Source organism: Austrofundulus limnaeus, unplaced genomic scaffold (assembly GCF_001266775.1).
Source record: "Austrofundulus limnaeus strain Quisiro unplaced genomic scaffold, Austrofundulus_limnaeus-1.0 Scaffold9, whole genome shotgun sequence".
Classification (NCBI taxonomy): domain Eukaryota; kingdom Metazoa; phylum Chordata; class Actinopteri; order Cyprinodontiformes; family Rivulidae; genus Austrofundulus; species Austrofundulus limnaeus.
Genome location: NW_013952411.1, coordinates 67,645 through 77,926, shown reverse-complemented (window position 1 = coordinate 77,926; position 10,282 = coordinate 67,645). Strand labels below are relative to the sequence as shown.

At 41.1% G+C, this 10,282-nt stretch overlaps 2 protein-coding genes across 5 annotated transcripts in view; both read right to left on the bottom strand.

Moving 5' to 3' along the window:
- The window catches only part of mpp4b (MAGUK p55 scaffold protein 4b), a 28,766-nt gene extending 24,163 nt beyond the window's left edge, over positions 1-4,603 (bottom strand). For all 3 annotated transcript variants that reach the window (XM_014001176.1, XM_014001180.1, XM_014001184.1), the window contains exons 1-5: positions 4,390-4,603; positions 1,370-1,485; positions 1,175-1,296; positions 801-878; positions 648-731 (exon numbers count right to left, since the gene is read on the bottom strand). In XM_014001176.1, the coding sequence (XP_013856630.1) occupies positions 648-731; positions 801-878; positions 1,175-1,296; positions 1,370-1,427 (342 nt within the window). In that variant the 5' untranslated portion in view covers positions 1,428-1,485; positions 4,390-4,603. The remainder of the gene's footprint in view (positions 1-647; positions 732-800; positions 879-1,174; positions 1,297-1,369; positions 1,486-4,389) is intronic.
- Positions 4,604-9,539: 4,936 nt separating this feature from the next.
- On the bottom strand, positions 9,540-10,176 carry LOC106512574 (52 kDa repressor of the inhibitor of the protein kinase). 2 transcript variants are annotated; one of them, XM_014001172.1, is made up of 2 exons: positions 10,004-10,176; positions 9,540-9,888 (listed from the first exon to the last, which is right to left on the bottom strand). In XM_014001172.1, exons 1-2 carry the CDS (start codon positions 10,054-10,056, stop codon positions 9,561-9,563), a joined length of 381 nt encoding a protein of 126 aa, XP_013856626.1. In that variant the 5' UTR covers positions 10,057-10,176; the 3' UTR covers positions 9,540-9,560. The 2 variants fall into 2 exon arrangements, with proteins under 2 accessions (XP_013856626.1, XP_013856621.1); XM_014001167.1 differs by having other exon boundaries at positions 9,541-9,888; positions 9,992-10,175.
- Positions 10,177-10,282: the final 106 nt, after the last annotated feature.

Below are 10,282 nucleotides of genomic sequence, written 5' to 3'. Positions count from 1 at the left end.
ATCTTCAGGAACAGGAACAGGCACAGGAACAAGTGGACAGTGTCCAGGTGATACATAATAAGTATTCCACAACAGTTGTCATTTGTAATCATCAAAATTAAACGAAATAAACATTTGAAATATATGAGTTTGTATGTAATGTATGAATATAATATACAAGTTTCACTTTTTAAATGGAATTACTGAAATAAATCTACTTTTTCATGATATTCTAATTTTATGACCAGCACCTGTATGTTAGACAACTCATGAAAATTTTGTAGACTTCTACATTGAATATGGATTCAAAAAAGTCCACTGGAAGTGTCTTTTAGGTATGTACACACTCTAATGCTAGCAAATTGACAAAATGTATAACTTCTAGTAGTACTTTAGGATAAACACAGAATAATTTACATTCTAAATTTGATGTAAAAGGTACCGCCTCCAGGGGCGTGACCATGGTGTGACCAGGGACACGTAGGACTTAAGTGAAGTTAGAAGAAATTTAAACACTTAAATGTGTGACAATTTACACGTTAAATTGAGTTTTGGCTTTTGAATAGTGTTTACAAAGATCTATTTTGTGCACAAGTGTTAAATTTAATATTTTTGTTTCTTACATGAGAGACTCCATCAGATTCAGCATCACTCAGGTAGCTTCTCACCTGCAGATGAGGCTGTCGCAGAAGACGACACAGCTCTTTGGCCTCTTCGGAGCAGCAGGGCAACGATTTGAGGTCTATCAGCAACTACACACAAACTCACGTTCAGTTTGCAACAAATACAATAAAAACAGATTAAATGACTATAAAACTAACCTGAAGCGAGAGTCCTGAGGCGTAATCCAGCATTGGGGCTGGAGAGTCTCTCAGGTACCTTTGCAGGCACTCGTACACCTAAAAAAAATCAAATAATTTGAAAATTCAGAAAGAAAGAAAAAGTATCATGAAGCAGATTTATCTTAACACACTCCAATGCTGTTTAATATGGAGTGCCAAGTGTAAAATAAAAAAAAAAGTTTCATTACTTAGCCAACTTCTGAGTGTAAAATCCTGGATCCTATTTAAAATTGGATCTTTAATGTGTCAACAACACCAGCTCAATTCATAAGTTCAGGAGCCTTTCAGGACAGAAAATGAGAGGAGGAAAAACTGCTAAAGACATTCAGAATAGACACTTTAGGTTTTCATACCTTGAGCAGTGACTGCAGCCAGGAGGAGGTCAGCAGACTGTGGAGAATCTCTGCTCCGTCGATGTCCTGGCTGACTGAGCGCCTCACCTCTTCAATCACGTCAGACAGAACCTGATGAAGACCTGCAGAGCAGGAACCCTCCAGTCAGACTGGAACCAGGCAGCTTGTCACCCTCTACACAAGAGCTTTACTCACCTTGTTCTCCAAGCTCAAAGTGGGGGTTTAACACCTCAGCCTCCATCGCCTGCCTCATGGACCCCCCCTCCAACCCCAACCACTTGTTAACCACTCACCAGGAGGGTTCAGCAAACCTGGAGATTAACAGATCAGAGGGCTGGAGGAAAGCTTGTTTTATCATTTTACATACTAAATATTCTAACAAGACTAATGATTTATTAGAATACAGTTTAGAATTTATACTAATGCTTTAAAAATTAAAATAGGAATTTTCAGAATGAGTCTTTTTTGTTTAAAAAATATATGTTGTACAGTATGAAATCAAATATAAAAAAGGTGATTCTGAACTATATCAAAGAGTGCAGAAGATACATTGACATTCTGAAATGTGGGTACACACTCAATGTAAACAAAGCACTCTGTTGAGTCAGCTTAAAATCCCATGGAAGCCTGAAACACACGATTGCCCTACTTGAGGCTGGTAGTAGTTTGTGGATGAAATCAGACAAGCATAGAACCTCAGAGAAGATGTTTAGGTGGAAATATAAGAATGAATCTGCTGCTGAATTCAAAGAAAAGGAGAAAGACTGAGAGAGAAAACTGTGGAGGAAAGAGTTTAGAATATTAAGCAGGGTGTGGGAGTGCCATTAAAAACATTTGATGTACTTTATTCAACAAATCTGAGTGTAAATACACTGTATTACCAAACATATTTGCTCGTCTCCCGTCACACACACACGCACTTGATTGATATCCCATTCTTAATCCATAGGATTTAGTATGATGTTTGCCCACCGTGAGCAGCTAGAACAGCTTCATCGTAGGCCTTCCACAAAGTTTAGAAGTGTTTTTATGGGAATTTTTTAACCTTCTACCAGAAGCATGTGTGAGGTCAGACACTGATGTTGGGCGAGAAGGTCTTGCTCACAGTCTGCGCTAGAATTCATCCCAAAGATGTTCTATTGGGTTAAAGGTTTCAGGATACTCCATCTGAAGCCGATGTTAATGTGGTTGTTCGACGTTCGTTTTCACACTCACACCTTTTACAATTTTGGGGCGGCTGTGGCAGGGTGGTTAGGGGAGTTGTCCTGGAACCGTTGCTGGTTCGATCCCTCTTTCCAGTTGTCCAAGCTGTTGTGTCCTTAGTATCAGTGCATGAATGTGACCTGATTAACCTTTATAAAATGATTCTGTACATTAGCTTTGTAGAGACCTAATAGAGTGCTGTGTGAATGGGTAAATGAGGAGACAGATTGTATTGTGAAGCGCTTTGAGTGTCCTGGTTGGATAGAAAGACACCATAAGTACAGTCCATTTACCATTTCATAGCTCCTGGGAAACCCTACTGCTGCATACATCACTGCATGGGGTTCCTTCCCACTACACTCAAGGGGGAAAAAAAATCTGATACCTGACGTTATTTGTCCACAAATCTGTCCTGGTTAAGGCTCCACGCTTTTCTGCAGACAGATTCCTTTGTGCAAAATGTCTCTTATCTCCGTCTATGAGTTTTTGGTCATTTGACTGTCTTTATAATGAGTACAACAGTCAGATTCTGGAGGAGAGTAAGTTTTTTTTTTTTTGAAAGGAAGTGGTTGAAGTAAAATATAGCATTCAGCATAAACGCACATGCCCACCAATCACAAAGTGACCCATTCCATGAAGTTTTATATGCACTGTTCGTCATATAATCTGAGGATCATCTTTACACACTTTTACCAACTGCAACGTCTTGATTTTAAAAACAAGAACTTTAAGGATGCAAAGAAAAGAGGTTGATCAACTTTACAGATAAAGCAACTTCTGTGATCCAGTCAAGTTCTAGTCTACACTGACTTTTTTGCATTGTAAGGTCCGGCCCCGCCCGGCCTGGCCCCATTTGGCCTGGTCTTATTCCACCCCGGCCCTGAATGTGTTTGCATTGAGCAGAGCGCCGTCTCGATGTTGATGGGGATCATCGTATTTGAAATGTGCAAATCTTATTTTGTTTTATTTGCAACACAACAATGAACCACACCAAACTCAAAGGACAAGTACCAAAAGGCTGTACTGGACCATCAGACAGTATGACACTTAAGGCGCGAGAGGACAGGTGACAGAAAACAGTATGCTAACGGTAGCTAATGTTAGCCGGTTGCTTGGTAGCTTGAATGTTGAACTCATAATAACTCGTTACAGTCACTGCAAATGAAGCAAGTTAATCTCTTCTGAGTTCTAAATAGAACCACTGTTCTCTGGGTTCTAGAAATCAGGGTGGATCAAACTGGGTCAAAAGGGCTAAAACAAACATGCAGATGCCAGGTTTGAACCAAGGCTGGGCCAGGAGAGAGTCTTGGAGTGCAGCAAGGATGGCTGCTGAAGTGGGTACAAAACAAGCCAAGGAGGGTAAAGTGTAGGCAAGAAAATGCAACTTTGCAAGTCTCTTATGCAATAACGTTGTTGTTTTTAAAGATTTGACACTAAATGTGTTGCAGGAGTTACCAGACACACTGTAAATACACAATAAGTCAGGGACATTACAAAACAAAGATTATCTTTTTTTCTCAAAAACATGAGTCACTACTCTCCTACAGGTTCTACTTTTGTCTGCTCTGGTTTTGGTGTTCAAAGCAGTGCTGTCCTCGGGGCCGCAAGATTGGTCACAGCTCGGTTATTTTTTCTCAATTGGGGAATGTAGGACTGAGGCAGAACACAGTCCCAGCTCCACCAGTATGAACCGGGTCACGGGTTAATGGCACATTTCACAGCAGCAGGGATATAAAAACAGGCCATAATCTCTTTGTGGTGAACAAAACCCCGGTCTTCATTTGTAATCTGGGACAAGTTTAGGAAAGAAGTGGCTCCATTAAACAAATTTGGGTGAATTTCATCACCTCCATGTGCCAGATGAAACGTAGCATCCCAGCCTTCCTGGAAAGTGCAGCTTTGTTAGAACGAGTTGGATGAAAGGAGCTCATCAAGAGGTAAACACCCACAGGATGATCCCTGAGGCCTTTCTCCAAATTAAATAAATTAATAAATAATATGAATGATCTTACTTCAGAACCTGAAGCAGCTGTTGCCTTCGCCCACCTCCTCCTTTAGGTTTGACCTCCTGTGAAGATTCAAGGAAATAAATATGTTGGGGAAAATATTCCCCGGAGACTGGACAGAGCGGGATCCTTTCATCCAGCACCAGGGGAACAAGAGAGAGAGAGAGAGAGGGCTTTAATCTCCCTCGATCCCACCTAATCCAGGGGAAAGAGAGCTGCCTGCCTCTGGCCACCGGAAACTGGTTCCTCCCTCACCGGCTGGCTGCTCAGTGACAAATCTCCTTAACTCTTTCAGTGATGAGGTAAGGAGGGGTGAAACAGGTGTTACCTCAGGAGATAAGGCTTATGAGGTGGGATGAGTAATTCAAGACAATCAGCTAATACATACAGGTAACAAAGGAATAATCACACAGGCCACAGCAGTTCAATTAAAACTGAAGAATTAGTTCAGACTACATTCATTTTTAGCTTTTTGTTAAATTCAGTGTAATTTAATCCCCCATAAAGGATAGCTTAGGTATTAACGATCAGTGTCTTACCTGCAGCAATCAGAGTGATCCAAGTTTGAACAAATGGGGAAAAAATCATTCTTGGGGTTGAGCTTAAAAAACAACTTCAAGAGAGTTTAGATCTTTTTATATGGGGTCCTGTGGAAATGTTGGCATTTATTATCTTTCTTGTTATAGATAGCTCTCAGATGAAATGAAGGTCCGTTCTGACTGGACTGATGTACTTGCTGCAGTCTAAAGAAAAACCTTTAATCTGGTAAATATCACAGTGGTTCAGGCAAACATTGATTTCAAAAACCATAATACAGCTACAAATATTTGATGTTTTTGTTCCTTTAAAGTACCCGTGACATACATATCCCTCAACAAGTCTAAGAACACATCTTTGTATTTAACAAATTCGGAATAATGCCCATTTTGTCACCTAACAGGCATTTTTTTACAGAACTTGGCTCAACCAGTGAAACAGGAAGTGACATCAAAGGAGAACTCTGTAAGAAAGGAAACTCTTTAATGTTTGTTTATATTATTTGAACTCTGACTCTTCTTCATCTCTCCAGTGTTGTATAAAGCAGTGTTTCCCAAAGTTGGGGTCGGGACCCAAAGTGGGGTCCCGAAACATCAAGGTGGTGTCCTGAAAAGATTTTCCGAATTAATTACACTTTTGCCTTAGTTTGTACAAAGGAGTGAGGTTACTATATTTAAAATGGATAAATGTAGTATAAAAAATATTGTTACTATGCCCATGTTTTGTTGACCTGATACAAATGTTTATCATGCAAAAATAGTTGGGGGCACAGGTCTCTGCTACTGTTTTGTACTATTTTGTGGGTCAAAAGCTGAAAAGCTTGGGAACCACTGCACTTTGGTTCCCAAAGCTGGGCTTGGGACCCAATTATGGGTCATGAAGCACCTTGGATAATCTCCAGAAATCAATTTAAAGGGTAATAAAATAATTGCTGATGTAATATTTTCCCTATAATTATTACAAAAACACAAAATAAGTATTTATATTTGTGTACAAGCTGATTAGATTGTCAAAAAACCTGTGTTTTTAGGGTTATTAACGAAGTTTGTGTACTCAGACCAGTAATATTTGGGGTCACAAGTTTTTGCCATGGATATTTTGTGGGTCAGAAGACAAAAAGTTTGGGAACCACTGGTATAAAGTACCTCAAAGTGATACTTGAGTAAAAGTACAAGTCTCTTCTTCTTTGTCTTTTGGCTGTTCCCTTTAGAGCTGGCCACAGCAGATCATCTGCCTCCATCTCATCCTATCCCCTGCCTCCTCTACTGTTACACCAACCAACTCCATGTCTTCCTTCACTACATGAATCTTCTCTGCGGTCTTCCTCTTCTTCTTCTGCCTGGCAGCTCCATCTCCCACATCTTTTCTCCAATATATCCACTATCCCTCCTCAACACGTCCAAACCATCTCAACCTGGCTTATCTATCTCTAAACTGCTCCACCTTCACTGTCCCTCTGATCTTCTCATTTCTAATCTTGTCTATCCCCGTCACTCGCAACGAAAATCTCAGCATCTTCATCTCTGCCACCTCCAGCTCAGCCTCCTGTCTTTTAGACAGTGCCACTGTCTCTAAACCATACATCATAGCAGGCCTCACTGCAGTCTTGTAAACCTTCCCTTTCACTCTTGGTGCTATCCTTCTGTCACATAACAGCCCCAACACTCGTCTCCACCCACTCCATCCTGCCTGCACCCTCTTCTTCACCTCTTTTCTGCACTGTCCATCGTTCTGGATGGTTGACCCCAGATATTTGAAGTTTTCCACCTTTCTAACCTCTACTCCTTTGCATTTTCACCTTTCCACCTGCCTCCCTCTCATGCACACACATGTATACTGTCTTGTCTCTACTGACTTTCATTCCTCTTCTCTCCAATGCAAACCTCCACCTTTCCAGGTTCTCTTCCACCTGCTCTCTACTCTCACCACAGATTACAGTGTCATCTGCAAACATCATGGTCTATGCAGCCTCCTGCTTGACCTCATCTGTCAACCTGTCCATCACCATTGCAAACAAAAAGGGGTTCAGACCTGATCCCTGATGTAACCCTACCTTCACCTTGAAACCATCTGTCAGTCTGACTGCACACCTCACCACTGTCTCACTGTCTTCATACATGTCCTGCACCACCATCACATACTTTTCAGTCACTCCTGACTTCCTCATTCAGTACCACAGTTCCTCTCTTGGCACCCTATCATATGCTTTCTCTAGATCCACAAAGACACAGTGCAGCTGCTTCTGGTCTTCTCTGTACTTCTCTACCAACACTCTCAAAGTAAATACATCTGTTGTACTCTTTCTGAGCATGAAACCAAACTGCTGCTCACTGATCTGGACATCTCGCCTTAGCCTCGCTTCAACAACTCTTTCCCATTCCTTCATGGTGTGGCTGATCAACTTATACCTCTGTAGTTACTGCAGCTCTACACATCACCCTTGTTCTAAAAATGGGCACCATGCACTGCTTCTCCACTCATTTGGCATCCTCTCACTCTCCAGAATTAAACAACCTGGTCAAAAAGTCCACTGCCTTCTCTCCTAGACATCTCCATACCTCCACAGGTATGTCATCTGGACCAACTGCCTTTCCGTTCTTCATCCTCTTTAAGGCTGCCCTCACTTCCTCCTTACTAATTCTCTGCACTTCCTGATTCACTATCTGTCCCCCCTCTCTCCTCCTCTGTCTCTCTCATTTTCCTCATTCATCAGTTCTTCAAAATACTCCTTCCATCTACTCAACACTCTCTGTTCACTCACTAGTATGTTTCCCTCTCTATCCTTTATCATCCTAACCTGCTGTACATCCTTTCCAGCTCTATCTCTCTGTTTAGCTAAACAGTACAAGTCCTTTACTCTTAATTTACTGTCCAGCCTCTCATACAACTCATTATAGGACTGAGCCTTTGCCACCGTTCTTTTCTTTATGCAACTAGCTTCACAATACTCCTGCATACTTCCTTCATCTCTCTGATTATCCCACCTTTTCTTAGCCGCCTTCTTCTTCTGAATGCTCTCCTGGACGTCCTCATTCTACCACCAACTTTCCTTGTCTTCTTTCCTCTGACCAGAAGAGACACCCAACACCTTCTTGCCCGTTTCTCTCACCAACTTAGCTGTACTTTCCCAGTCCTCAGGTAGCTCCTCACTGCCCCCAAGAGCCTGGTGCAATTCTTCCCTGAACTGCCTGCAACAATCCCCCTCCTTCAGCTTCCACCATTTAATCTTTGGCTTCGTCTTCATTCTCTTCCTCTTCTTTGTTTCTAATCTCATTTTACAAACTACCACCCTACGCTGTCTTGCTACACTCTCCCCTGGCACCACTTTACATCTCTAATCTCTTTCAGGTGGCATCTCCTGCTAAGGATATAATCCACCTGTGTGCACCTTCCTCCACTCTTGTATATCACCGTGTTCCTCACTCTTCTGAAAATATGTGTTCACCACAGCCATTTCCATTCTCTTTGCAAAATCTACAACCATCTGTCCTTCTGCGTTCCTTTCTTTCACACCATACCTTTCCAGCACCTCTTCATCTCCTCTGTTCCCTTCACCAACATGACCACTGAAGTCTGCTCCAATCACCAATCTCTCTTCTCTGGGGACCCCTTCAACCACTTCATCCAGCTTCATAGGCATAGCCAGGATTTTGTGTGGGGGGGTTCTTTTTTTTTAGAAAAATTGGACCTTTTTCAGGTGTATGGAGGTTGCTTAGATTAACACACCGGTTCTGTTGTAAGCGCAACTTCAAACTTATGTAAACAAGCTAATTATCTAGCATTAAGCTTACCTTCTTATGTTGTCTTGCAGATCTGCCTAATTGCTGCATAGCATCATACACCTATCTTTTTGCTCTATTTCCTTTAGCAGCTCTATTTTAACTTGTTTTTGATGGGGAAAACCATAAGCTATTGTAAGAGCTAGTGATGAAYAAATGGAGCTTTTATGAAGCACTGAATCAGTTGGGCCAAATGTTTCAAAAATAGGTTCATTTCATTTGCTGAAACTTCAATTACACAGACCTCTTGCGGCAATTTTCAACACTGCTGTCAAATTAGGCTTTATGCTTTTGGTTGTACACACCTAACAACTTTAATCACTAGTGTTAAAAAACTACTTCACTGTGGTTAAAAAAAGCTTTTTTTATTCAGCAACTTGCTATGATAACTGATTTGAAAATGTATTTATGCTAGTTACACCTCCTSTTTTCTAATAAAGATTGAAACATTCAGGGTTTGAAGCATGTTTTGAAGCTTTTGTTTCATACTAMCATCACAAGTATGAGCTCCTTTCTTCCTTGGTGGATGTCACAAAAAATGACATCATGTGAGCCTTGAGGGTCATTGGAAAGACAACCCTACCCACATGGAAAAAACAACATGGCTGTTCAGAGCCAGGAAAGACCTTGGATGTGCAACCCTGTTATAGTTTAGTATCAAAATGTTAATACATCAAACAACACAGAAATTAGTCTGACATCCTAAAACATTTACCCACTATAATACATATTACATACCTTTTACATCTACAGCTACACATTTTTAAAAAATTGTTGACACTACTTTATAGATTAACATAATACCATCTTAAACAGATGTAGTTTTGCAAAACTTTTATTTACAATGCAAAGTCCCTCATCTCAATCTGGATAAAAAAGACAGTCCAACTCCATCCTTCTTGCATGTTTCTTTGCAAACACATCAACAACGCTGTCAAGGTCAACGTGCTTTCTGTAATGAATATGAAGCAGTGCCAGTGAAGAGAGACGATCCTTACCCATCGATGCCCACATGTAGTTGTTGAGGCGACGAAGAGCACTGGCACTGCGCTCACACTCACAGGATGTGACAGGGAGTGTACAGGCCAGCCGGAGCAGGACGTGCAGGTTGGGGTACATGTCTCGGTCACACTCTTTCAGGGAACTTGCTGGGGTGTTTGGCCTCTGTGATTCAGGCTCTCTGTCATACCTAACAGAACAGTTATTAAAACAGAATTTTTTGTATAGCAATAGTATTGTAACATTCAATTTCTAAACCAGCTTCTTGGATGCTTAACTTCAAAACAACTTTCTTCAACTTCCACCTTGTAACCTCCTGGTCAACAAGTTCTGGAGAGGGTAGGTCTTCTGCATACATGCTGACAATCTCTGTGGTGTCCAGATGGCGAGTGCAGATAATAGCTGGCACTAGTCCCARCAAGGAGCTAGCTGTGGCTGACAGAGCTGAGGATAAAAAAAACAACTTTGCAAAAAAGATAATATTTAAATGTCAGAAAATGTTTATATCATTTCTATTTAACTTGTATGTATACAAAGTAGTTAGAAGTTTTGTAAAATCTTTGTAAAAGCTTCAGTATCTATGG